Source organism: Ammospiza caudacuta, chromosome 2, assembly GCF_027887145.1.
Source record: "Ammospiza caudacuta isolate bAmmCau1 chromosome 2, bAmmCau1.pri, whole genome shotgun sequence".
NCBI classification, from domain to species: domain Eukaryota; kingdom Metazoa; phylum Chordata; class Aves; order Passeriformes; family Passerellidae; genus Ammospiza; species Ammospiza caudacuta.
In genome coordinates this window covers 42,624,502-42,650,870 of record NC_080594.1, presented here as the reverse complement: position 1 = coordinate 42,650,870, position 26,369 = coordinate 42,624,502, and the positions used below count along the sequence as shown (strand labels likewise).

The 26,369-nt window shown below is 42.9% G+C and overlaps 2 protein-coding genes across 4 annotated transcripts in view; one reads left to right on the top strand and one right to left on the bottom strand.

Moving 5' to 3' along the window:
• The window catches only part of MTMR2 (myotubularin related protein 2), a 62,645-nt gene extending 60,016 nt beyond the window's left edge, over window positions 1-2,629 (top strand). The window contains exon 15 of the mRNA XM_058822994.1: window positions 695-2,629. Coding sequence (XP_058678977.1) covers window positions 695-856 — 162 coding nt within the window. The 3' untranslated portion in view covers window positions 857-2,629. The remainder of the gene's footprint in view (window positions 1-694) is intronic.
• Window positions 2,103-26,230, bottom strand: CEP57 (centrosomal protein 57). 3 transcript variants are annotated; one of them, XM_058823020.1, is made up of 11 exons: window positions 20,728-20,878; window positions 19,397-19,521; window positions 17,593-17,772; window positions 17,154-17,275; window positions 16,087-16,203; window positions 11,532-11,609; window positions 10,288-10,392; window positions 10,060-10,137; window positions 9,469-9,710; window positions 6,032-6,176; window positions 2,104-4,654 (listed from the first exon to the last, which is right to left on the bottom strand). In XM_058823020.1, exons 2-11 carry the CDS (start codon window positions 19,494-19,496, stop codon window positions 4,418-4,420), a joined length of 1,404 nt encoding a protein of 467 aa, XP_058679003.1. In that variant the 5' UTR covers window positions 19,497-19,521; window positions 20,728-20,878; the 3' UTR covers window positions 2,104-4,417. The 3 variants fall into 3 exon arrangements, with proteins under 3 accessions (XP_058678995.1, XP_058679003.1, XP_058678988.1); XM_058823005.1 differs by lacking the exon at window positions 19,397-19,521 and adding an exon at window positions 26,112-26,230 and having other exon boundaries at window positions 2,106-4,654; window positions 20,728-20,884; XM_058823012.1 differs by lacking the exons at window positions 11,532-11,609; window positions 19,397-19,521 and adding an exon at window positions 26,112-26,230 and having other exon boundaries at window positions 2,103-4,654; window positions 20,728-20,884.
• Window positions 26,231-26,369: the final 139 nt, after the last annotated feature.

Genomic DNA, 26,369 nt, shown 5'->3' with positions numbered 1-26,369 from the left:
TCTGAATGTGGGGTTCTATAAAGGAATTTTGGGGCTGTATTTAAATTACTGGTGATGGGAACCTGCTGCTTGCTCTGGCTGCCTGAGGCACCAGGGGTCTGACCCCAGCCAGCAGGGAAGGTGACCAGCAGGGAAGCTGGCTTGCCCAGGGCAGGCACCTCAAACTAGCAGCCTGAGCATGACCCTGAATGCTGACATCACTTTTTAGTAGAAAGGGACAAAAAATCCCAATTGCTTCAGTGCCTGTCTGCAGGTAGCAGTTTTGCAGATCTGCAGCGTTAAAGACAGGAACCCAGCAAACACTTTGCAGTACTGACTGTTCAACAGTCAGAAATACGTGAAAATATTTAGAAGAATTTGGCTGGGTTTTTTCCTCCCAAGCCCCTGAAATTATGTCCAGGCTGAGATGCCATGGCCAGTGCCCCCCAGAAATGTCAGAGATCAGAGTCTGGCAACTGTCATCTTTCAAAATACGTACAGACTGTTTTGTTTAGCCACCATTGCACTGTGCATGTTGGATCCAAATGAGCAGCCAAGAGCCAGAGCACACACTCGGGTACCTGCGGGCTGGAGACTGATGACACTCATCTGCCTCCTTCCCCTATCGCTGTCTGTAAGGTCAACAGCAGCTTTGTGCTTCAGGCTCCCTTTTCCATGCTGACCTCCCAGTGCTCAGCTGCACATTTCCTTGCAGGAACCGGTTCACAATCGCTACAAGGAGCTTCTGGCCAAGCGGGCTGAGCTGCAGAAGAAAGTGGAGGAGCTGCAGAGAGAGATCACCAACCGTTCCACCTCATCCTCGGAGCGCGCCGGCTCTCCCGCGCAGTGCGTCGCTCCCGTACAGACAGTTGTATAATAGGGACTTTATCCTGCTGACTACCTTCCCAGGACCATGGGGGACAGCTTTTCTGAAACCTCCTGGATTTCCAACATGGTGCCTGGGAGATGCCAACTTATTTATTTATTTCTCTCCAGGGTAATTTATTAGTACTGTAGCACTAGAGAAAGCTTAAAGCAAAAACCAACACAGACAAGACCCCCTATGCAATTACCCTTCTCAGTGGCTAGCTTATATTGCACTTGCCACCTGCAAGAAGCCTGAAGCTTGCTCTTTGTTCACTGATGTGCTGGAAATCACTTGGCTTGAAAGAGTCTGTGCACAAGCATGAAGTACTGTGGAGGAAAAACATCTGCTCAGAAGTTTGAAAGGCCAAACATGACTTTGTATTGGAGCCTCAGATGCAGCTGTGCCATCACACACCCTCCTGCACAGCAGAGTCAATGAGGGCGTTTGCCAGCACGCCTGGAAAGAAGCAACAGCAGTGTCTGAAACAAGTCATTCCCTTCACCTCAACCTAGGTCATAGGAAGCCATGCAAATGATGCCTTATTTAAAGAAAGGGCAGCTTCTCCCAATAAAACACTGCGGTAGAGGAATAACAATATAGGACATGATTTTGTGGGACAACGTTTACTTCCACCTCTGCAACTTTAGAATCTCACTTATGGTTTACAGTGGGTGTGCCAGGATGCAACTTAAGCACCTTTATTTCAGAGGGGGAGCAGAGTGGGCTCCCCTGGCTTTCCACAGCTCCTCTGGCCTCCAGTGCCTCACAGTCATCAGGGGGAAAGGTAATGGAATACCAAGGGGCACATGTGAACTGCTGGGATCAGCCATTACATTTGCTTGGGTAAGCATAATCAGCAATTTTAATGCTTCTGTGCAGGGTTATTGTGGTGTACTTATGGTATTTCAGCTTTCTGCTAACTAATGGAAGCAACTGTGCATCAACCAAAGACGCCTTTCTGCCTGCATTGCAACTGCTGCTTTAGGTTTTTCTGGCAGACTGAGCAGCTTAGCCATTTTCTAAACCCTACCTTTTTCCTCATAGTCTGCTTCAAGAATTGGTGTCACTCAACTAAACTCAAGCTACAAAAATTTACTGTAGGGGATACAACACATACTTGGTGAAACCATGACTGCCCCTTTGCTCTTCCAAACAGGTAAGCACAGGGTTGCAGAGGAGGGCTCTTGGAGCAAAGGCAGTTCAGTATGTGCAAGGCTGCTTCTCCCCCTCTCTGCTGAGGAGCAGGGGTACTGCTTGGTGTGGGTTCCTGTGTTCCTCTTTTAGGATTGGATCCCAGACTGGTCACCTGCTTAGTAGACCTGTCAGCTGCTTCACTCAGCTGCTATTCCACTAGAGAGGGATTTTTGGAGGGAGCATAAGAGCAGACCTATTCCCATCTAAGAAATGGCCTTTCAAAGCCACATTCCTTCCAAGGCAGTTAGCAGTCACTTCCTCCTGCAGTCTCCAGTTCTGCCTGCTCTACTGCTGCAATCACCACTCCGTGCTTACAGAGAAATCCAGGGCCACCTTGTGACAGGGTGAGTAACAGGCTGCACAGCATCACCACGGCTGTTAAGGGGTGGCCTGCCACATTATGGTTCAAAACTGCAAAGAATCCACACAAAACACTTCCTCATTTGCTGTGAGGGCAGGTCTGCTCTTACCTACAATCACTATATAAGATGGCTTAAAGCATTATTCTGTAGTAGCAAATTGACTATGTGTGTATATTTTGTTTCTTGATGAAGGCTGTTTGGTTTCCTTAATGCTAATAAAAACAGAAAAATGGATGAAGTTCCTGTGCTCTTGTTTTCAACTATGTGGTTTTTCAAAGGACTTGCAAGACATGCAGACATGAAATAAATAGCACTGCAAGTTCAGTGTGTGAAATCCAAATCTCTCTCATTCACCTGCAGAGGTTCTTTCAAGTTGTTAATATTCAAACTCTGAGGCCTAGAATGACAGAAAACCAAGATTCATCTTTGGACAAGTTTCATTTATCCTGTACAGACCAGCACTTAGCTGTCAGCATTATAAAAACAGAATCACAGAACGGTTTGAGTTGGAAAGGACCTTCAAAGATCATCCAGTTCCAACCCCCCCGATTGGCAGAGACACATTCCACTAGACCAGTGCTCAAAGCCCCATCAAACCTGGCCTTGAATACTTTCAAGGACAGGGCTCTCTCCAGAGGTCCTTCCCAAGTAAAATGACCAAGTGTAAGTTTCAGCTACTGATTTTTCAGGACTCCCAGCATGAGCTGCTCTTTAAGTGGTTACTGTCACTATACCTGGTTAGCAGCATCTAACAGCAGCTAACCCCTTATGTGCAAGGAGACAAGCTGGCTGGATCCCCTACAGGCAACAAATTCAACTCCCTTCTGCCTGTGCTGGCCCTGCAGAGTTCCCTGCCTGCTCAGCTACAGGCAAGGCTGGACTGCTCTGATTCTGCCCTTCCCTGCAGCTCACAATTCATCACCCTGTCCAGGGAGAAGTCTCCTTGCCATAAAAAGCCCACTGGCTGTGGCACAGTGCTGCAGCAAACACCCAGCTAATACAGAGGAAGTGCAGCTTTCCCACAAGTCATTCAACAGGCAAGCTGGCTTTATTATTTTTCAACTGTATATACAGGTGATCTGGGTCTTCTATACATTCCATTGACAGGAAACTCTTTACATTATTAACATAATAAATAACATTTAATCAGCTGTGCAAGTCAGAGCACAAACTTCATTGCACTACTACCAAAGTCGATAGCTCATCAAAGCACATACTTAAGTTAAAAGCAAGATGCCAGGACCAAATGGCACGATTGAGGCACTTGCAGTTTAAAACACCTGTGTGGTTTCTCTCACTCCTCTACCACCCAAAGCTGTCAGCTAGAGGCAGGGTATTGCCCTCTACCCTACAGCATTTTCCTAAGGCAGGATTTCTGTAGAAAAATTTTCACTTGATCATTAAGCAATGTAATTCATAACCTACTTTGCTCCTTTTCTAAGCACTCAAACATCCATCCCCACTGATGCTAATGCAATGCAGCAGATCAAGAACCAGGGATGCCTTTTGAAGAGAGCCACACAGAACACATTTGAAGGGGTGTACCTGTTCTCCCTCAGACACTCCCAGAGATGGAGCCATTGCAGCTGCACACAGAACAGAACTGACAAAAGCCCTCTACACCCAGGACTGCAGCACTGGTTTCACACAAGATGCATCCCAAGAGGCCTCCCAGATCAACAGCAGCAAATGGCATTGGCACATCACACACACCCCAAACCATGTACATGTGCAGTGCTTGGTGTGCTAGAACAAAACAGAAGGACTGCTGGAACCATAACACAGGGAACTGGGGGAACCCTACTGTTAAGATTCACTGGCCATGTACCTTGAAAATAGAATGTGATTTAAACTAGACCACAATATATACAATCAAATGCAGGGATGGAGAGCCAAGAGCCTGTAAGCCTATATTTCAAAAGTGTGCTTAGCATACAGTAGTCTCTTCCACACAGCAGGAAAGGCAGAATGTAAGTTTGGCCAGGATGCTTCAGGAACATCTCCGGCAGAAGAGTCAGTAGTCCCAGCTGACATCATCTTTCTGTAGAGAAGTCTGTATGGTCTGCATGTCTCTCAGCAACTGAAGATTTTTCCGACTCTTTTCTCCAGGCTTCACTTTGATGGGACCTGCATTCTTTCCTTTCGTGGTTACTGTAGTTGTTACTTTAACCTCACTGACTGGGAACCTGCTGTCTTTTATTTGTTTAGCAGAAGTCTTTCTGGGCTTGCATTCTCTCTTAAGTCTCTCTAGCTGAAAGAGAAACCCAAAGAAAAACATTAAGAAGTGATCTTCAGTTTTATGTTCAGCAATTCTTCCAATCAGCTGAAATATCCCACCACATATCTCACCCAGGTAAGCAAACGGTTGTTTCCAAGTCCCACTGAACAATAAATACTTTACTTTCCTCACAAAGCACTGTTATATTTGCATCTTTAGAGCTGTGTTTAGCTTACAGTGATATACCTCCTCTCTAAAAATTGACATGTTCATTATGGGGGAACATTGCCATCAGGAATGTAACATAAAAAGATGCAGATGAAGAAAGTTGATTTATCACTGTTACCATCCAGTGATCAGAAAAGAAAGCAAGAGCTTTTTACATACATACTAGTAATTGTAATAGCTAGTCACTGTCAGAGATGTGGGTTTGAAAGAATACCAGAGCTCTGCTGGGGTGAAAAGGTGGTGCCCACACACAGCTCTGTAACATCACAGCATGTGAGTCAGTCTCAGTACTCCCCAGCAAAGACTGAAAGGGGAACTGGACAGTCTGAGGTTCAGGCACATTCATACACCCAAACGACAACACAGGTGCCTTCTGTAGCTCCCTCTCTGCAGGTGGTCATGCTCTCTTCTTCCAGCTGACAGCATGCAACAATTTTCCTAAACCCCAGCTCCTAAAACTTTTGCCAACAGCGCATGCAGCATCATTACTGCTGTGAACTACAGCACATCTGCTTCTCTGCAGCAGTTCATCTGAAGATCATAGGATATCAAAAGTGAGTAATGCTTTTAACAGCAAGCATTTCACAGGTCCATTCTGGATGTCAGGTCTCAGCATGTGTTTTGTGTATAAGTTGCATCAGATGAGGGTGAATCGTGGTTTGTATGAACTGAACCAGATTAAATACATGGTGTTAAGCTCTTTGGAAGAAATTCACTAAAATTAATGAAGACAAAAGAAAACAGGGAATCAGTATGTTTTATAGCTTTGAATGAAAAGGCTACACAATCCAAAACATTCTGAAAGTTATAAAATAGGCAAAACAGGTATTTTGAGTCTTAAAAGATGCAAATCCAAATATAAATAGGTAATTTAGTCCAAGTAAAGGAAAACTGTTCAGCAATGTTCAAGAGACAAGAGCAGTGTAAAATGCAATGTGGGAACAGATGCAAAAGCCCTGTCCAGGACAGTGAAGAGTGTGCACAAGGGTGACAGAAAGGATGTTTCTGCAAAAATACTGGGATGGATGGAGGTATGCAGACTAACTTTGGGACATCAAAGGTTGAATTAACTCTAGTTATTTCTGCTTTATGCAATTGCTGCTAGATTAGGATATAACATAAAAAAACCCTACTTAAGTCAGCAACTCTACATAAGTATGATCACAGGCAAAAGAAACTCACCTGCAAACGATGCTTCCGAACTTTGCTGATTTGGTCTGCCTTTGCTTCCATCCTTTCCACTAGTGCATCCAGCTCCTTCTCCAGCTCTTCCCTCACTGCAGCACTTGGGGCCTCCAGGATGAGCTTTGACAGCTGCTGGTGATCACTAGCACACAATTCAGACAGAACAAGCTTGCATCAGTTTCCACTGGCTTCTATATCGTGTACCCGGTTCAGAAACAACACTTCTAGGAAACCATAGCACCAGCAGCCAGACATGTTCAGCACACCATACCAAACCAGTAAGAACAGTTTTGCTGGTTTGCAGCATTATTACAGTAGCACATTGTAGTGACAGGCTGCTGCAACACTGATAACTTAAGTAGCTTCCAACTATAAGATGCATATTCAAAATGACCACACAACCATTTGAGAGCTTGATCTCAGCACTCACTCAGTTAATATTTTGTGTATTTGTGCCTACTGCAGCTGGGTAGTATAGTAACAATTCACGTTCTGTTAACCAGGACAAGCAAAACACCCAGCAAAGCTATCCTCTAAAGGACTATTTGTCCAGATCCTGCTTTTGGCTAGGATAGAGTTTTCATTTTTAGTAGCTGTTACATTGCTGCATTTTGGATTCAGTACAAAAATAATGTTGATAACACTGATGTTTTCATTGTTGCTCAGCAGTACTTACCCTAAGCCAAGGGCTTTTCAGTGTCTCCTGCTATGCTAGGGAGCAGGGGCACAAGAAGCTGAGACAGGGAGATACCTGGGAGAGCTGATTCAAACTGGCCAAAGGGTTATTCCATACCACAGAACATCATGCCCAGTATTATAAACCAGGGGGAGTTAGCCACGAGGGGACAATTGCTGCTGGGGATGAGCATCCATCAGCAGGTGGTGAACAACTGTACCGTGCATGACGTGATTTTTTACCTTCGATTTTATCTCTCTCCCTTTTTCATTACATTTTACTCTATTTCAGTTACTAACCTGTCCTTGTTTCAGTCCATGGGTTTTTCCTAATTTCCCTCCCCATCCCACCAGAGCAGAGGGCAGGAAAGCAGCTGCATGGTGCTTAGCCACCAGCCAGGGTTAAACCAAGACAGTATTTTCTGGCACCCAACATGGCCCATGAGGGGTGAATGGCAGGTCTGACCAGAGTGTGTGAAGACAAATCTTTTCTAGGCACCGTTGTATTGGTTTAGTGGTGGCAGGTAGCAATGCTGGTTCATGGTGCCACGGAATCCCTGGCCATGACATTGCCCGGGAACGGGAGCCATCTCCTGGGGAATCCGTGTAACTACACCTCGCTCCTTCCCGGCCCGGTCCCACACCTTCCCGGCTGCTCCGGGCTAATTACAGCAGCCTTGGAGAACCCGCAGTATCCCGCCCCAGCTCAAACCAGCGTGGTCCCAGTGCTAGGATCAGCATGGTGCTGAAGGGGGTGCAAATCACGGCAGGATTTGTGTCTGGGGGCAGTGAGTGAGCAGCTCATGGGACTGAGTTGCTGGTCAAACCACAGCAGAGAAAGCTTCCTTGTGCACTAAAGACAGGATAGTGAAGGTACACACCACAGGGAATCCCGAGCTTCTCCTCTGGGACCATAGAGAGAACATCAAGTGGGATGGAAAACCTGTGCCTCAACCCTAGAGGCACAGGTATGTGAATTGCAGGCAAAAAACAAGCACAAACAGGAATTCTTCCAGGGAAGTTGCTGCTTAAGTCTTCAGTGGGCAGCTCCCCAGACAGAGTGGCAGGGCTGATGTTATTCCTGATCCTATGGAAAGGAATTCTAATTCTTTTTTACAGGAAATGGAGAATGCTATGACCAGTACTAGAGGAGCCTTGTCTCCAGCCAGGTGCAGGAGAGGGACAACCAGGTTACTGGGCTGTGTGGCTCAGATGGCCTGGGCACATCAGCCCCACAGGAGCACAAGGCTTTAGCAGACCCTGGTGCAGTGCACCCTAATGCCATCAAGCTGTACAGGGGCAGAACCCACTTGTATTTCTGGAGTGACAGGGGCATCCCAACAGCTGATGGTCTTGGAGGCTGAAACCAGCCTGACAAAATGACTGGCAGAAGCACCCCACTGTAACTGGCCCAGAGGCTCTGTGCACCCTTGGCAGAGATTGTCTTGGCCATTTTAAGGACTCAAAAGGGTGGGCTCTCCACATAGCTGTCTTGGAGACAAAGGAAATGAAGCATCTGTGTACCCTGCCTTGTCTCTCAAGAGAACCCTTCTGATGTGGTGCTGCTGAAGGTCAAAGAACAAGAGGTGACATAATGATTTGGGTTGGAAGGGACCTTAAAAATCATTGAGTTCCAAACTCCCTAGCATAAGCAGGGCCATTTTCAACTAGAACAGGTTACCCAGAGCCCCATCCAACCTGACCTTTATGTTTCCAAGAATGAGAATCTACACCTTCCCTGGACAACCTGTTCCAGTGCCTCACCATCCTCACAGTAAAGAATTTCTTCCTAATATCTAATCTAGGTCTGCCCTCTTTCAGTTTAAAGCCATTACCCCTCAGGCAAACACTGTACACCCTAGTAAAAATCCCTCTCTCCAGCTCTCTTGTAGCATCCTCTGAACCCTGAAAGGCCCCCAGTGAGGTCTCTCTGGAGCCTTCTCTTCTCCAGGCTGAACAATCCCAGCTCTCAGCCTGTCTTCAAAGGAATGGTGCCTTCTGATTGTCTTTGCTGGCCTCCTCTGGACTCACTCAAGCAGGCCCACATCCTTCTTGGGTAGGGGGTTCCCCAGAGCTGGATGCAGCCCTGCAGATGGGGTCTGAGCAGAGCAGAGGGGCAGAATCCCCTCCCTGGCCCTGCTGCCCACGGGGCTTTGGATGCAGCCCAGGACAGGATTGGCTGCCTGGGCTGGGAGTGCCCACGGCTGGGCCGTGTCCAGCCTCTCAGCCACCAGCACCCCCAAGTCACTTCAGCCATTAGCTACCCACCCACAACCTTTTCCTGCCCTGAAAGACTGCTATGACAGCTGAGTCCAAAGTCATGGACTACATTAACTCAGTGGACTAGTAAAGGGATAGTCCATGACTACAGAATGGTATCTGTGTGTACCTACATCAAAAGGCTGGAAAGGTGATGGTGGTTATCTGGGACACACTGGAAAGTGTGGGGCTTGGGCAGGATGCAACTGGTACAGTGTAAGGGGTGAATCCTGCCCATCCCAACACAGGCACCTCTTCTCACATCTTCTGACATCAATACTGCTGCACATAAGCACAGGGCTGGTGTTCAAACTGTGTAGCAGAGACTCTAACTGCAAGGACAATTGACAGCCTCTGCAGCCAGCAAAACAAAGATTACATTCTAGAGATTTCCTAAACTAAGAACTTTCTCAGGAAAAACCTTCCAAGTTCAAAGCAACAAGGCAAAAATATGAAACACTGGCATTCATAATCTGCAGAAGAAAATATGCCACACTCACAAACTCATCTGTCCAAATTCATCTTGTAAAGTCATCAACACTTCTGAGAGCTCTTCCTGAGACGAGGACGAGTCCATTGTCAGGGATGGCCTTCTGCTTTTGCAGGCAGGATGACCAGAGCTGGTGGGTTTGGCTGGAGGATCGTTCACCACATGTCTGTTACACAAAGCTTTGCTGTGATGTTTCATCAGGTGCAGCACGTGCTGCACATTGGCACAAACCGAATGACTGGGACTGGTAGACTGAAAGGAAAAGAAAGATTTCTTTTAGATAGGATTATCAACAACTTGATAATACTGGAGAGCATTCAAAAGCAGTGCCACTTTTGTTTTGCTGACAAGAATGTAATTTTTGTTTGAATTAATATGCAGTAACAAGAACATCTTGTCAAGCAGCATAGTGCAGGCCTATTTTTGGTAATACCAGCTCAGCTATTTGTCAATATCCAGCAAGTATTTCAAAGACAATCTGTATGAAAAGGGTCAAAGAAAATTAAGTGATCTGACCACTGGGTGTCAGAAGTGCATCAACCCAAAGTCCCTTAAGGAGCTGCACCTACTGGGCTCTAAGCTTTGGAATTAATCAGCTCACCTTCCCAGCCACAAAGGGTACATCATCCAGACACAACCTGTAATGGGGCTGCACAGTAGAATGTCTCACAAAGCATTTCTGGAAAGAAAGAAGAGAAAGTATTTAGCAAAAATTATAATACAGCCTTTCCCTTTACTTTGTAGTAAAAGAGGCAATCAGCTCCCTGATCACATGCACACAACCTTATTTAACTCCTCAGTAATTGCCCTTCTCTTCCCCATATCTTACCTTCTCTGGCTGCTTCACTTTTTTCCTGGGTTGTCTTACTTTTGGAGAAAGCAGTGGTGATGCTGCTTGAATCAGTAGTCTGTTGGTTTCCAGGCCTGTCTGAAGCTACAATTGAGGGAATAAGGGGAGTTACTGAAAATATATTAATAAATAATCAGAGACAGTGCAAGCAGAGCACCGCAAGAATTTTTAAAACATAGGCTTTCCAGAACCAAGGGCTGCAAATTTTTAGGGTATTTTTGCAGTCAAAGGCCAACTTAAACATTAAATATTCCTCTGTTAGCACTACTCATCAGTAATCCTAGTAAATTAGAGAATTAGCCTTAGTCCATTAGTCCCATGCAGACAAGTGCCAAAACATCAGCTGTGCTTTACACTTGGCAAGGAATTGGGGAGCTCAAGCCACCCAACCGTGATCAATTGATCCCATGACATAGTAACTAGGCAACTACTCCTTCTGTTCTATTAAATATGACAGTAAAAAAACCTACAAACAAACAAACAAAAAACACCAAAATAAACAAACTAACCACCAAACCAGCTGTTGAAAGAGTTAAGGTTAGAACTTCCTGTCCACACTGAGAATCCTAACACACTTTGCTGTTCAAGAGGCAGATACTGCATGGCTTTAGAAATCGTGCCCTGAAGAAGCATTCACAACACAATTTTCCATTATTAATTTGAGGTACCCCTTTCCCCATCACACCAGACTTATGGCCAAGGTTAATGTTAGAGCCTGACACATTACCTCCATAATTCTCCAGCACACAATGAATGCTTAATAAATACAATACTTTCAAGTTAGAAGACCACTCAGCATCCTTAAGGGCTCATAATCAAGAGTATGTTGACTCTTTTTTGCTTTCCTGTACAGCATTTTAATTACAATTATGAACAAGGGGGCCCATTTGTTGACTTTAATATTTTAAAAGGTTGCCATGCATACTCAATTATGGATTAGTCTGAATTTCTACTCCTCCTCTCCTACTTTTAGTAAAGAAGTCAAAGTTGCAGTGCACATGTGGTGATAGGTTTCCAAAAAGCTCGGAAAACTTCAGAACATTTAGTGCCTCAGGCAGAAGGAAAAACAAAAAAAAGAAGGAAAAAAAAAGACTAAAACCAGGATTCACAAGTCTGTGAGGCATATGGGGGGCACTTTCAGTAAGCTTAGCTAGAAAGTTGATAAAAAGGAAAAGAGCTAATTACAGTGCATACCAGTACAAAAGAAATTTCCTGTTGGTTACCTCAGCAGCTTTTTCCTGAACAAGCTTCCTTGCATGTTCTTCCTCATAAAGCTTCTGTTCCAGCTCTTTCATTTTTTTCTAGTCAAAGTTAAATCAAAATAATAGTGTTACTAATGAAACCATTATTTTTCCTTCCTGAAGCCTACAATATTGAGCTTGCACAAAACCGTGAGTTCATCTTACAACTTAAGGATAAATGGAGACTTGAGCATTAGAATGACTGCTGATGCTTTGCCTGTACAGGCATAAATACAGCAGTCAAAAGCTTATGCTTATCATTTAAATTGATCTTGCTATTCTTACTTTCACAATGGGTATCTGAACTCAGGTCACAGCCAAACACACAGAGCAATACACAAGGCCCTTTCTCTTCAATTGTAAAAACACCCTAGACAGTAGGTTGCTTTGTGTACATGATCCTCCAAGATTCTGCACAACAAAAGAGCTAGCAAAGACATGTCATTATAAGGCAACAGAAGACTTGCTTTATTTAGACCACTAATGGTATTTTTGCTAAAATCTGTAACTTACACTCTTACAAGAAAAGAATTTTTGAACATCTAGCCACCTTCCTAATAAAGGAGGAAAGGTTGTATGATGCCCCTGAGATACCTTTAAATAAAACTGAAGTAATTTCATCTTTTAATCACAAAAACTTAAAGACCACTTTTGAAACTCTTTTTCAAAGGAAAAGGTTAACAGGGAAAGCACACATCTCTTTGTAAACCTCCAACAAGATGAAAACATTGTTTAAACAACATACACTGAAATTCCCAATGTGAAAGTTATCAAATAACTTTCTGGCTTTATACAGCAGTGAAAAAACAACCCAGAGCTCCAGTCTCCAAAACAATTTCCCTTCTCTTCCCCCAAAGACTGATAATTCACAGAGCCACTAATCAAACTTGAGGCAGAAAAGCATGTTATACAGAGTGACAGCTGTGTTTCCACACTTGTTTGTTTATAAACCCACTACACAGAGGTACTAAATATTTCAGTTCTGCTTTACTTAAGCATTAACTGCAAGAATAACGTAATGAGCTGTTATACAAAGGTGTTCAAAGGCAAAAGCCTGGATAAACATTGAGGACAAAGGCACTATATACAGGAACCATCTTTTTCTTTTTAATGAAAGAATCATTCTGATGAATTTTTTTCATTCAAAACAAAGGTATTCCAGGTAACTTAAAATCATCTTCTGCCCTTCACAGTTATTGGCACAACTCTTTGTGCCAATGTGTATCTATGTGGTCAGTCTCAAAGCCCTTTTATGAACCTTTTAAGTCTGACAGAATTTTTAGTATGAAAATACTAAGGAAAATATTCTGTTTAAACTAAAGACTGACATGAAGCTGGGCCAAGGCTTTTATTCTGAAATGAATGTTCCCTCAGCTACCTGTTCAGCTGCAGCGTGCAGCTCAAACTACACAGCAAGAATGTATCTTACTGTATCATCTGTGACAAATCCTGTTAGAAATTATATATCCAACTTAGATATCTAAATATTAAATATTTAGATTCCCTAAATATTTTTTTCTTGTTTATAGCAGAAAGTATTGTGCAGATTACTGGACTGTCACTAAGAGAGAGGCCACAGAGCCAAGCAAACAGCCCCTGCCCAGCAGTGCTGCCCATCATGTAAGACAGCACTGCGAGGGGCAGCAAGCAGGCTGCAGGTCAGCGCTGGGCTGCCTGAACATCCACTCAAGCACCAGGAGCCACTGGAAAAAACTTTACTGACAAAATAGAAATAAAATATTCCAATGTCTATTTTTGACCTGTTTTCTAACAGAAAATGAATTTCATGCAACCAGCTACCCAGAGAATCCCAGAATCACAGGGTGTTTTAGGATGAAAGGGACCTCTCCACTAAACCAGGTGGTTGAGAGCCTTCTCCAAACTCATCTGGAATGTTTCCAGGAACAGGGCATCTGCCACCTCTGCAGACAATCTGTTCCAGTGTTTTGCCCAATCCACAGAATTGGGGGAGTGTGGTTTTAATCTCACTGTCAGCATTAAGATCAATTACTATAAACTCCACACACACATTCAAATTCTGGCCATAAACAAGACCACAGCCCATACTGCACTTTTAGGGAACAGCCACATTTCCTACTCTACCTCCAGACACAGACACGTTCAGATCTTCTCAGTCAACTGTCCAGAGAGTGCACTGCAGGACTACAGTTGAACTAAAGATGCCTCAAAAGCATTTCCAGGGTAAGTACTCCACATAAGAAGCAATCTCAGCATTTCTTTTTCACGGCCACTACTGACAGTAGCAAATTACTTGAAGACAATACTTATAGGGCCAGTAGTTCTCTGGGGAGATTAAATGCTCTCAGTAAGACCCCCACACAACCTGTGCTCTGGCACTGTCTGAACAGAGGCAGGCTACATCTCTGCTCACTCATGAGCCATCACCTCACCACTTTCCATCCATTTCAGCACACCATGTATGAAACAGTGTCTCTTATTTCTTGCTTCAAATTCAACTTGAAAATGTTCCTACAATCTTGCCACAACTAGAGGAAAGATCAAAGAGGGAACAGATGCAACACTTCTGAGTAGAGAGTGCAGGCACTCTTTGAAGATATTCAGCTAATACCTATCGCATAGATGCTCACATACAAACACAGCTTATAACCACAGAGGCAGGCAGACCTGACAACCAGAAAAGGGCTCATAACTACATAATGATGACAAGGAAAATGAATTCACATCACAGCTTAATCCACATTTATTTTAGGTCCTGGAATTGCTTCAAAATTGTGTGAATTTAACACTCAAATCCTCTAAAACATATATTTAATTGTGGCAGCTACTAATTTCTAAAGATAAAGAATCAAAGACCTCTGGTTTGATCCAGAAAAGAACACAAAAAGAATCATAAGGTTGAAATTATTTTCGCTACCCAAGCACAAAAAGACAAGCAACCCAAACTTCACCAAACTTCAGCTACTACCAGTCAAAAACTTGGTAAAAGCCTTTCAGAGGGCATGCCAGCTGCTGAACATGTTATTTCAACTCCAGTCCTGGAGGAAATCACTCCTACTTTCAGAGTACAAGACCCAGGAGACTCCTATTTTTCTTTACAAGTGTTTGGCCTAAGTAAACAATGCAACCACCTGTACTCTAAAACTGCAGCTCACCGCAACAGGGTGTCAAGACCTTAAAAAGCCTGTTGCAGCTGCTTTGGCTCAGGGACTTCCAAGAAGAGTTGCAGCATCTAAATTTCCTGCAGCAAGCCAAGCAGCTAAAGATTTACTACCAAACATCATCTTATGTACTTCTGGAGAAACACCATCTATTTCACCACCTGAGGTAGGGGCTGGTGTACAAAGTGGGAAGCCCGTGATTTTGACAGAATCCAGAACTGCCATCCTCAATATTACAATCTGATCATGGGGTATCTGGCCCTTTTTGGGGGAACAGGGGAGAAATCTGCAGAAGGAAGCCTCTCCCTGGTTAAGCCCTCAGTAGTTTCCAGGCTTGGGAGACTTGTGGTCTCTCTTAGAGCAGCAGAGAGAAGTATGTGGATGAGCATCAGAGGCCAGCACCACAGACAGTGCACAGAGATGTATGGGGTTTGTGTGGTAGCTATGGGGCTACAGGGATGGCTTCTCTGAGGAGCTGCCAGAAACCTCCCAATGCCAACAGAGCCAATGCCAGCTGGCTCCAAGACAGACCCACCACTGGCCAATGCTGAGCCCAACATCAATGACAGTAGCACCTCCCTACAGACAGGGAGGGGGAAAAAACCTGTGGGGAACTGCTGCCAGAAGCAAGGAGTGAGAATGTTTGAAAGCAGAAGCCTTGCAGACCCTAAGGTTAACAAGGGAGGGGGAGAAGGTACTCCAGGTGCCAGAGCAGAGATTCCCCTGCAGCCCATGGTGAGACTGAGTTTTAATTTCTCACCATAAAATTAGAAAAATTATAAAACTTCAAGGGTGAGCCCACCACAACAGAATATGACCAAACACAGTCACATAGTTTGTAGAAGCTACTGATTCAAACAGAGCCCTGAGAAGACAGACTGACTCAAACCCACAGGGAGTCACCCAGTGCTAGAGGCCTTGCAACATGAGAGCACAGCAGTCTGCACACAAAATAACTAGTAATAATTGTGTTTCTTAAGAAGGAGGGCTAAGAGGAAAAAATCCCATCAAATTCATACAAGTCAGGGTGAATCTCAATAATAACAGAAAATAACTACTAGCATTCAGTAGCATGGAAAGCAAGTCAAGATCTTAGGAATGGCTGCAATCTTACAATGCCTAGGCATCAACTAAGTACAAAAGAGGAACACCAAAAGACTGTTAAGGCATAATTAAAATCCAACTCTTGCAACGTAGTGCCCCAAAGCCTACCTGGACATGTACACTTGCAGCAATAACTTCAAGTTTCCACAACCCATCAGTTTAAAACAAAGTTTAGTTGCTGTCTTACTCTAAAGCACTAAGTATTGCTCAGCTCTGCTATTGCCATAAGCTATGAAGTACAGATTACAATAAACAAGATAAATATGATACAGTATCCACGACAAATGCCAGACCTCTGCTGTGGACTGCATTGCAGTTAGTCTGTTGTACTCTTTTTCCAGCATATCCAGCTTTTCCAATTTTGACTGAACATGCGATTGGTCAAGAAGCCGATCTCTCGCCAAGGAGCCCTCCAATGGAGAAGTGAAAAGAAAAACAATTATAAGCACAAGAAAACAAGACCATCTATAGCAAGCATCTGTGTAACATCTTTGTGTCTGGAGCACTAAGGAGATCCATAAACAGTCCAAAGGAACTACTAATTCCTCCATGCAATTTTAGATGGTGGGACAATCAGGGAAAAAACTGCACCACTGGTCCACCAGTGTTGGGAAGCCAGACATTTAACCACATCTGAGAGAGGATTCTGCAGTCTCTCCTTCCTCCCAGCTAAAAATATTAAAAAAAAAATTATGCAGAAATTAGAAATAACTCTCTTGGTTTTTTTTGCCTTCTATTTAACAGACTGAAATAGAATAGCCACAGAGACCAGTGAGCAGACAGCTCTAGTTGACCCATATGCCTATAAAACAAAATTCAAGTTCATTTTAGATATAGGCAAAATCATCATCACTGATGATTGGGAATAATTGGGTGATGATGGGAAATAGAAATTTTACTGCTATTTCTGCATTCTATTATTACATTCTATTTTACATTACATTCTATTCTACTACAGAATCAGTACTTCAGGCCCAGTTTAACAAGAGCAGTGCTAGTAAAGACAATCCCCAACGGCCTGAAGACTGTAAACACAAAAGGGAGGTTGTTTCCCAGTGGCACACAGGTATGTAACTGGAGGATAAGGATGAGCCACTGCAGTGAGCCAATCATGCAGAAGCAAACAATTCATATTAATGCCAGAGCCTGCTACTGCCTTACAAACAGGTGCACAAAGAAAATACCAGGGTCATGAGAAGACTGGGAAATTTAAGTAGGGAAGCTACCCATACCTAAGAATATGAAGGCCAGCTGAAGTAGACACCCACACTTAAAGGTATAAAAATTACAGTAACTATGAAAAATCGTGACATAATTAATTGACTTTTATGATTTAACCGAGATAGTTTTGGGAACACACCTGTTTCTCCAAGAGATGCGACTTCTCATTTTCTGCATGCTGGATCATATGTCGCATGTAGTCCAGCTGTTTCTCTAGAAGTCTGCATCGAGACTCAGCAGCTGCCAGCTGAGAAGTCAGTTCTGAAGATAACAGAAGGCAGAAAGTAGAAATCATGCATTGCTTGTTTCTGGGATTTTTTTTTTGTTGTTGTTTTCAGGACAGTTTCAAAACAAACAAGAAAAGGACCATCTAAGAAACTTACATATTATGCTGAATGAACTTTTGTATAAAAACCCCTAAAATTAAGAATGCCTTAGAATTCTTTTTTTGTAACTCCCCAAGTCACTCCATTAAAATATACTGAACAAAGTAAATTAAAATTAGTCTATGCGTTTATAGGAATAAAGCTTAATCCACATCAATGTTCTATAGTATCTATACATGCTTTGCAAACAACCTTGATTTTTCTTTGACACTTCAGTCTTGTCCCGTTCTTTGTGCTGCATTTGTTCACTCAGCATTTTTTTAAAGTTTGCTGTTTCCCTGCTGAGGTGTTTTACATTCTCCTCTGCCTCAAACCGCTCCAACTCCAGTTGATGAATTTTTTCCTGGAGATTCTTCAGAGCAGAAAATATTGCTGCAATTGAACAAGTACCTTTTGTTAGATACCATTAAATCATCACTTCAATACAACATTAAACTTGAAAAGTTATTATAAAAGCATGTTATGTAAGAACGTCAGAGTGTTCCTTAGCAGCATCCAAGAGTCCTTCCAGGAATTAGGACCTATTTCCCTTTAAACCATAACTGATTCTAAAGCTAGTCTCAAACAAATAGATGCCATTAGTGCACACCCTTCACCTGACACATTTAGGAAAGATACAACTATTTCCCAGAACAAGGCATATAAATGTGTCAACTGAGAACAAACAGAGTATCCTCTGACCCTTTATCAAAAGGAAGTGAAAAGTCTCAATTAGATAGTGAAAACAGCAGCAACTCTCCATATTAATATTATTCCTACCACAACAAATACACAAACAGTGTTCCCATGAATGGCCACACAGCACTATAAAGGTTAACAATGAGAAGAGCTATAAAAGTGCTTATGAATAAGCAGACTTCTCTTTTAATTCTTCTGGTTTGTGTTCCCCTCCTCCATCTACAAACATACATCTCTTTAGTGCTGAACCATTTTGCCTTTCTGCTGCACTCCCAGCTTTAGCAGTCAGTAAACAAAGCCTTTCTATACTCTTCACCACAAAAAGAAAAGCAGCTATAACAGAACACGCATCACCTTGCAATTAGACCATCTGCTGGTAATCTGATGTATTACCTGTCTCTTAGCTGGCTGTTTAATTCCATGAAGGGAACCATAACCACAAGCCCTTTCCCCTGTACAGTGCTGCTGAAGTTAAACATAACATCTGTACACACAGCTCAAATAGCAGACTAATCTGCAAGGTCACATTAGCCTACTCTTTTGTGCTTAAATCCACTCCAGAGAAAGAATGTACCTGTAATATAGCATGCTTGAGCACTTAAAGAGTTGGGACTGCATATTGGTTTATCCATCAGATAACACAAAAAAAATTAAAAATATTATCAAATCTTGAAGTGAGTTAACAGCACACGAGAGTATCACATCAATGCAAGCCTGTTAAGTACATAAGAAGTAGCAGGAGCAGTCACAGTTAAGGGGAAGTTATTGATAATTTGGCCCTATTTGCAATATCAGAATCACCAACTGCACCCTCTTCTGTATTTACTGTTCCTTGGATTCACTTGAAATGGGCATAGATGAAACAATGAACAGGTTTGTTACTATTATTGTTAAAAGCTACATTGAAATCTCAGTATATACACAATAATGACTAGCAAAACACAGCAATGAAGCAATTCAAGCAGTGAATAGATGAAGGTGAAATCCAACAGAGCAATTATTATTCAATCACATTGGAGTATTAAAGTGAACTGTGCATGCTGACACACATATACAACACAGACATTAAACCCAAAATAAACAGAATTTACTATACTCAATTTCAGGATTTTTCAATAAGATTTATTTAATATGGGGAATGGGAAGAGCAATGAGGACCCTCAAGAACAACCAATCAATTTTGCCACTTGAAATTAATTCCCACATCCTTAAATTTACTAAAATATACACCACAGAACATTTCTGCATTTTTAAAAGCTATGCAAAAAGAGAAACATACTGGATCATCCATTTGTTGGATTAAATTTTCAGTACATACCCACATCCACTTGCACTTCATTTAAGCATTTTTTGGAAATAAAAAATTTGCTAGTTTTTAAAACAGGATATAATTTATCAGATTGTCTTCCACCACCCATCCTTATTTCAGAGTAGGCAGAGTCACTGTTGGAAAAAAATTGCCAAGTGAAAACTTGAAATCAAAACTTTATTGCTAATGCAACATGCAGCACACTCTACAAAAATACACCTGCATCAGTAATTCATAAGGAAGCTCTTTCCTGCACATCCAATTTTTCATCTGTAAAGATTGTTTTAGTTTTGTGTCAACAGCACTCTCAAAACCGATGGCCTTGAGAGTACACTCTGCATTTTAAATAGTGCTGCAAGAACTGAGATTTCATTTTTAAGGTCATTAACACACAAGTCTCTAGTAACTCAGACATGAATTGTGTTTTGGAGCAGACATTGAGGCTATCATCCTGATTTTTTACTTAGTTTTGGGTAATATTAAGATTCATCCTAAGCATTTCTCACTTGTCTCCATAAGGAAAAAATATCAAGCAGTTCATAGTTTTATCCTCCATACACTCTAGTCTTACAGGGAGCATTTCTGCAATGACCCTGAGCCAAACAGCTCTTCAAAGGATCGGTCCTGCTCTGTCTCCCAACTCCTCATGGTGCACCCTGCATGTACCCCAAGGCAGCTCTGCAGTAAGTCTCACTACATGACAAGCTAATTCACTAAAACAGAAAACTAACCAAGAATAGTTGTATTGTTCATGTCCAGCATGGAAAGGAGAGAGAAGGAATGGCCTAGAAACAAGAAGAATAAATGGGAGTAAAATTGCCTCCATTTTTGGTGTTGTGAGCACCAGTTCAGCACTGTGCTGAAGCCTTCTCTGTATCCTTTAAGTCTTCACTGAAAAGATAAATACAAGACCTCCTTCATCCATGACAAGCCTTCCAACTTCAACAGGTTCCTAAACCTCTTCCTTTTCTCCAAGCCATTCTGGGGACTAAAATCTCCTTATTTCTAACTCAGCTAGGAACACAGGAGAGGAAAAGTTGAAGGAGAGAAAGACTGAAGAAGGGACAAAAGACCTGAGTAGTTCATGAGTTTGTACTGACAGACAATTTTACAAATCTCTACTACCAAAGAGGAGAGCATTTCTCCATTTGTAAGGTGACCTTTATCATCAGGTGCTCTTTGGAAAGAGAAGTGCCAAGGACCTACAAAACAGGTGACCTGGACATCACTGGGAATTGATAAAAGCATAAAAAGACTGCCACCTTCATAGGTGTGGAAGACATACAGTATTCTACCACGATTTGGAAACATGTAGGAAAACAACTTTGCTGAACTATTACCTCTGCTGTGGCTTTCAGGATATGGAACTACTGGTTTCTGTGAGGAACGCTGCAGATCTGAATTAATAAATGGCTTGTGCTTTGGATATTCTATAAATGAAGCTGAGGAGAGTCCATCTGTGGCTGATGTAGAGCTCTGAGTGTTACGCAGATCATCCTGAAAGCAAAATAAAGCTGTTATTCAGCACATTTGTTTCTTTGTCACGACAACAAAAATAAAGAAAAGTAAGCGTCACTATAGGACACGAAACAACACGATGCAAACTTGCTGCTCTTTCCAAGGTAAAAAGGGACCTTTATTTTTCTGACTTCAACATTTATAGATTTCCAAAAGTGACAGTGGAGGGTGAAAGTGCCACCTCTCCAACGACACCGGACAAACCAACAGTCCATCAAATTTCTCCTCCTCTATAAAAGAATGCAAAACAATAAGTTATATACAGAAAGCGTGTGAGAAAGTTCATTACAAGAATGTAAACATCAGAAGGCTTAGAAAATCTTAAAAAATCAGGGTGACAAGTAAGATTCTACCAGATGATGTGTAGAAGGACTCCTACAGGAGACTCATATCTCAAAAGCTGTACTTCCTTCTTTATAGACTAAGGATGTGTTATTTTACATGCAACTCCCCTCCACTAAAAACAGTATCAAACAGAAGAATGTCTTTCCCATACTAGTTTCTGATTTACCCTTTTTTTTCCCCATTTACTTGTACTGTCTCCTACATATCAGAAGAAGGCAACCCACAATTAGTTGGAAAACAATCACCTTCTTAATTACTGGTTCCATTTACTGCACAAGATACTGCACTAAGGTGGCCAAACCTGATAAGGCACACCCAGGACTGTGGTCCTGCACCCCTGATGTAAAACAAGGGCTCATTGACTGCACATGGGGCACAGGACACTCTGCAGCTGGGAGGGTGAGCTCAGAGTCCCAACCCTTCCAACTCCACTGGTTTCTACTCATTCTCCTTATCTCTCCATTAGCAGGTGGAACTTCACAAGACACATCCAGATGACTTTATGCTACAGCTGATTAGTGGTATCAGCAGTGGAAAACCAGGAGATCACAGCCAGGAAAGAACTCCTGCCTCTTAGCAGTGATGGACTCTTAAATCAGCTTCAGACTGTTCTGAAAAACGTGGTTATAGAGGTCACAGATTTCCAAGCAGTCTGCACCAATTTTGCAAACACCTGCTGTGCTCTGGATGTTGCAATGACCTGAAAGGAAAACCTAGCTGGCAAGATGCCCTTCTAAATAGAGGAGACATGGCAGAATTATGTGTTTAGGGTTTTAACTCAAAAACTGTCTACCTGGCCTAAGCCTTATAATCTGTATGTACAAATTAAACAAAATCCTTATTTTTAACTTCTCTCAACTGCACCCATCACTAAACATTTCAGTGATAGAATTGGAAAGCACCTAAGAGAGGTGGGCTGCAGGCAGATATAAAGCTCCCACAGCTTCCCTGTTCATAAGTAAAAGGAGCAATTGCAGATCTTGGCAGGGTGTTTTTATGCTTTTGCATACCAATCACTAGGAGAATATCATGACCGAAATTAAAATACAGAAAGTATTAGGTATCTCTAGCAAATTACACAAATGCATTACAAGGAGCCAAATATTGGGAAAAATTAAGCAAAATTTAAAGCTATTTAAAGCCCATACACAGCTGATTTCCTCTTATAAACACAGTGATTCATTGTGAGCAAGAAAATTAGGATCCTAACTACTCTGAGTGTATCAATTGGTGTTTGTAAGCACAGTTGTATGACTGCTTTGCAGTTTGTGTTTATACATTTTCCCACACAACATAATGGCTTTTCACAAAATAACTGCATTTGCACATGCATTTTCTACCACAGAAAGCGAATTGAAACACTAACCTCTAATTAAGAATATTTTAATAAAACTATTTTTACTGGTGTTTTTTGCATAAACACAATGTTTCACACTGAGCAGCCTCACAAGTCTAAGCAGAGCACATGAATCCATCTGATCAAAGGCCTGTTAGGTGCTAACATCAAAAATGCCATCAGCATTACAGGATATGGCATTGATGAGCACAGGATACCAAGACCAAATGATGGAATAAAAATGAACCAAGCAAAACACAGCACTTGTGCAGCAGGCAGTACAGGAACAGCAGCAACAAAAGCCTCAGCAACCCAAACAGCAACTATCGATTCAAATATCAATATCCTGTCTGCTACTGATTCAAACCAAAGGTGCCCCATCAAACAGACAAAACAAAAAGGGAATCAGCCTGAAGCCGAAGTGGGGCTGACAGCATCACAATCCTTCTAGATGTCACTATCATCTTTTATGTCTTTACAGGTAAACTCTTGTCTGAGAATTAAATGTAACTGCATAAAACCACCAAAGTAAAGGAAATTCTCCTGTTTGTTTTTGCTGCCATTAGTAACATTTTTCTAGCCAACAGCAGACTAGCTGAAAGAAAAACCTGGTGTACTCAAAGCCCTGGAGCACCAAAGTCACACAAAGCAAAGCAAATTGAGGCTTTTGTCTATTACATGTCTTCTAAATTCCACCTGGATGCAGGCAATAAGCACTAATTTGAACAGTCAGTAATAGTAACTTGTAATAATAATTTGATTAGTGTAGTAGTCAGTACAGACATCTGTTTCAAATAGCTACTGAGAAAATTTGTGCTGGAATATGATCTATTACATAGGCAATAATTCTTTTTTCAGTCTAAATAATAATTTGCTACCACATATATTTTTCTTATCTATTTTTAAGCAAAAGAGGGGCTTATATTTAGTTTCATAAACTGTGACTTAAAAGAATTTGACTGAATACTTTGGGCAAGTTTACGAAACAGCATCAAGGAATTTCCCTTCACAAAGCTCAAACATCACAGTGATTCTCTATTCTTTCCCCTATCTCTCAAGTCATTAAAAATCACTGAAATTTGTTCCTGCTCTTGGAAGTTCTCACAGGGAGTATCATGCTCTGATGCCCAGGAAAATTGTGGAAAAAAAAAATAATCAGGATTTGTATATATTTGTTCTGAATCTCAGCTAGGTCATGTCTGCTAACTACATCTCCTCTCTTTCAGGGCACTCCTCAGTCTTCTTTAATCCCCAATAAAGACTCAGAGTAGCAAATGAAGAAGCTTAACAGTCCCACAAGGGGCCAAGTGCACCCTGTTACATAACAGCAAGCTGAGTGTGTTTTATCTGCACAGGTCAGAGAACACTGCCTTCCAAAACTCACTGCTTCCACCACTGCATATCAGCTGCCTACTCACGCAGAAAGAAGGGAATATGGAAAACACAAACCAGAGATAACACATCACCAGCACAGGGACCTCCCGAAGCTCTCAAAGGCTTAACACAGTGGGAAGGGGAAAAAAAACACAAACTCGTACAGAAAGTTTTTTTAAAAAGGGATTAAATTAGAATGGGTGCTACTGCAAGTTCTCATCTGGGTGCTCACAACCAAAAACCAAAGAGGAAAAAAAGATTAATACCTGGCAATGCTTTATGTGACACACAGTAGTCTTTGCACATGGTTAAAAAAAAAAAGCCAGGAAAATTACATAGGGAACGAGAAAAAATATCCCAAAATAATGAGATACTGAATGTAGTGATTATAGAACATGTGAGTACCCAGTTATTCAAACTTTCATAGTCATTTTGGAGGGACAGTCTCAATTGGCAGCACACCCTCCCTCCTTACTGCAGTACTAGGAAAGTGGAGAAGGAAGGACAGCCCCTATCACCCACAGGCCAAATTAAGTGCTGGCTGTGCCTCCCTGATATAGGCTGATTCAGGAGCATTTTACATTTCAATATCATCCCATAAAAAAAAGTTAACTTAGTTAAGCAATTACATCAAATGGGGAGGAAAAAATGTCTGCCATAGAGTGCCAGACATATTAAAAGCAACTACTTTGAAAGTTTAGAAAAGTATAAGGTTAGAGGTTTTGTTTCTTTTTTTGAACACATAGAGAAAGTCTACAATGGGCAACTTTTATCCCAGAAAGTTTTGTTTGTTTTTTTTTGCTAACTAAATTGATTAAGTAGCCTACATTTACCTACTGAAGACTAAAACGAGTCTTCTGACATAGTTTTCCAGGCATGCTAGAAACAAAAGTAGAAATAAGGGTTCTCAAATTCCCCTTGCTGGCCCAGGTGTAAGTATGGGAGCACACTGCAGGGCAGGAGACACAAAAGAGAGAGCCCCACGATGGGTGCTCACCACCCAGCCAGTGAGACCCCAAACCATGAATCCCCCAAGAGTGACCTCGTACTCCCTGCAGCCCATCCCAGTGCAGCCCTTTCCCCATCTCTGCTCCTCCAAAGCACGTGTAAGACACCGTTTCTCATGCAAAAAAAAGCCAAAACAACAAAAAGCAACTAAAAACACCACTTATTCCAGAAAGCTGCAAACATCACGCCAAAACTTCAAACACGAACCCCAACTGGGATCTGTTTGAGGTGCCAACCTGGAGGGCACAGGGAGCACTCCATGAGCCCAGCCCAGGCTCTCTCCCCGCGTCGCCTGCCGCCAGCCGAGCCACGTGTCCGGGGCTCCTCCACACCCAGCGCCCTCCCGGGAGCAACGCGGGCCGGGAATCCCGTTTCCCGGCGGGAATGTGGGTGCTGACCTGTCCCGGCCCGCCAGGCGCTCCGCACTCGCCCAAGGGCACAGGCATCGACTACAGCTAAAGCTCGGCTCAAGGCAGCGCTTCCAGGCAGCAAAGAGAAACACCCAAGGCGCGGGCACCGCCGGCTCTGCCCCGGGAGCTCCGGGCTGGCCCGGCACGGCACGGACTAGACCCGCCTGCAGCTGTGTCCAAAGCCAGGGCATGCCTGGGAACAAACCAAAGCCAGCATTTCATTCCCATTCCCTTACAAACAGCATCTCCAGACACCGGTACGGGGACAGCAAGATACACAATAGCAGAGCTTTTTTTTTTCCGTCGCTTCAGAAAAGACGTGTGAATGCATCATAGGGTTACACGCACATATATAGATACACACACACACACACATACACATGCGTATACACACATGAATATACACATACATACATACGTAAACACACATATAAATAAATACATATACACACACAGATACGTACGCACACATATATAAACACCTATATCTATGATGTGCATGTATACGCGTGTGTGTGTGTATCTACACGTGTAGATATGAGATATCTACACGTGTAGATACACACACACGCGTATATATGCACATCATCTAACAGACAACCCAGCTTCTACAGCCTGCACAGCTCCCGGCACGCAAGCCGCCGGCCCCGCACTGCCCGGCCGCTACCCCTCGCATCTCACAAGGTGCCCGCCCGTGCAGCTCCTCACCGCGGGGACGCCCTGCGAGCCTCACCGTGAGCGGATAGCCGCTCCCAGCTGCCGCCATGTCGGCCATAAGGGAGCCCGCTCAGCCCATGTCACTTTAAGGCTCGGCACTCGCGCGGCGGCTCGCTGGCTCGCTTGACTGCTATCCCAGCCTGCCAATGAGAAGGGAGGACCGGGTGTAAGGCCCGCCCCGTCTTCCTCTCAGAATTGATTGACATGGCAGTTGTCCAATAAAAGAAGAGCGAGGGCGCCGCTCAGCCAATCGAGAGGTACAGGAGGCGGGCGG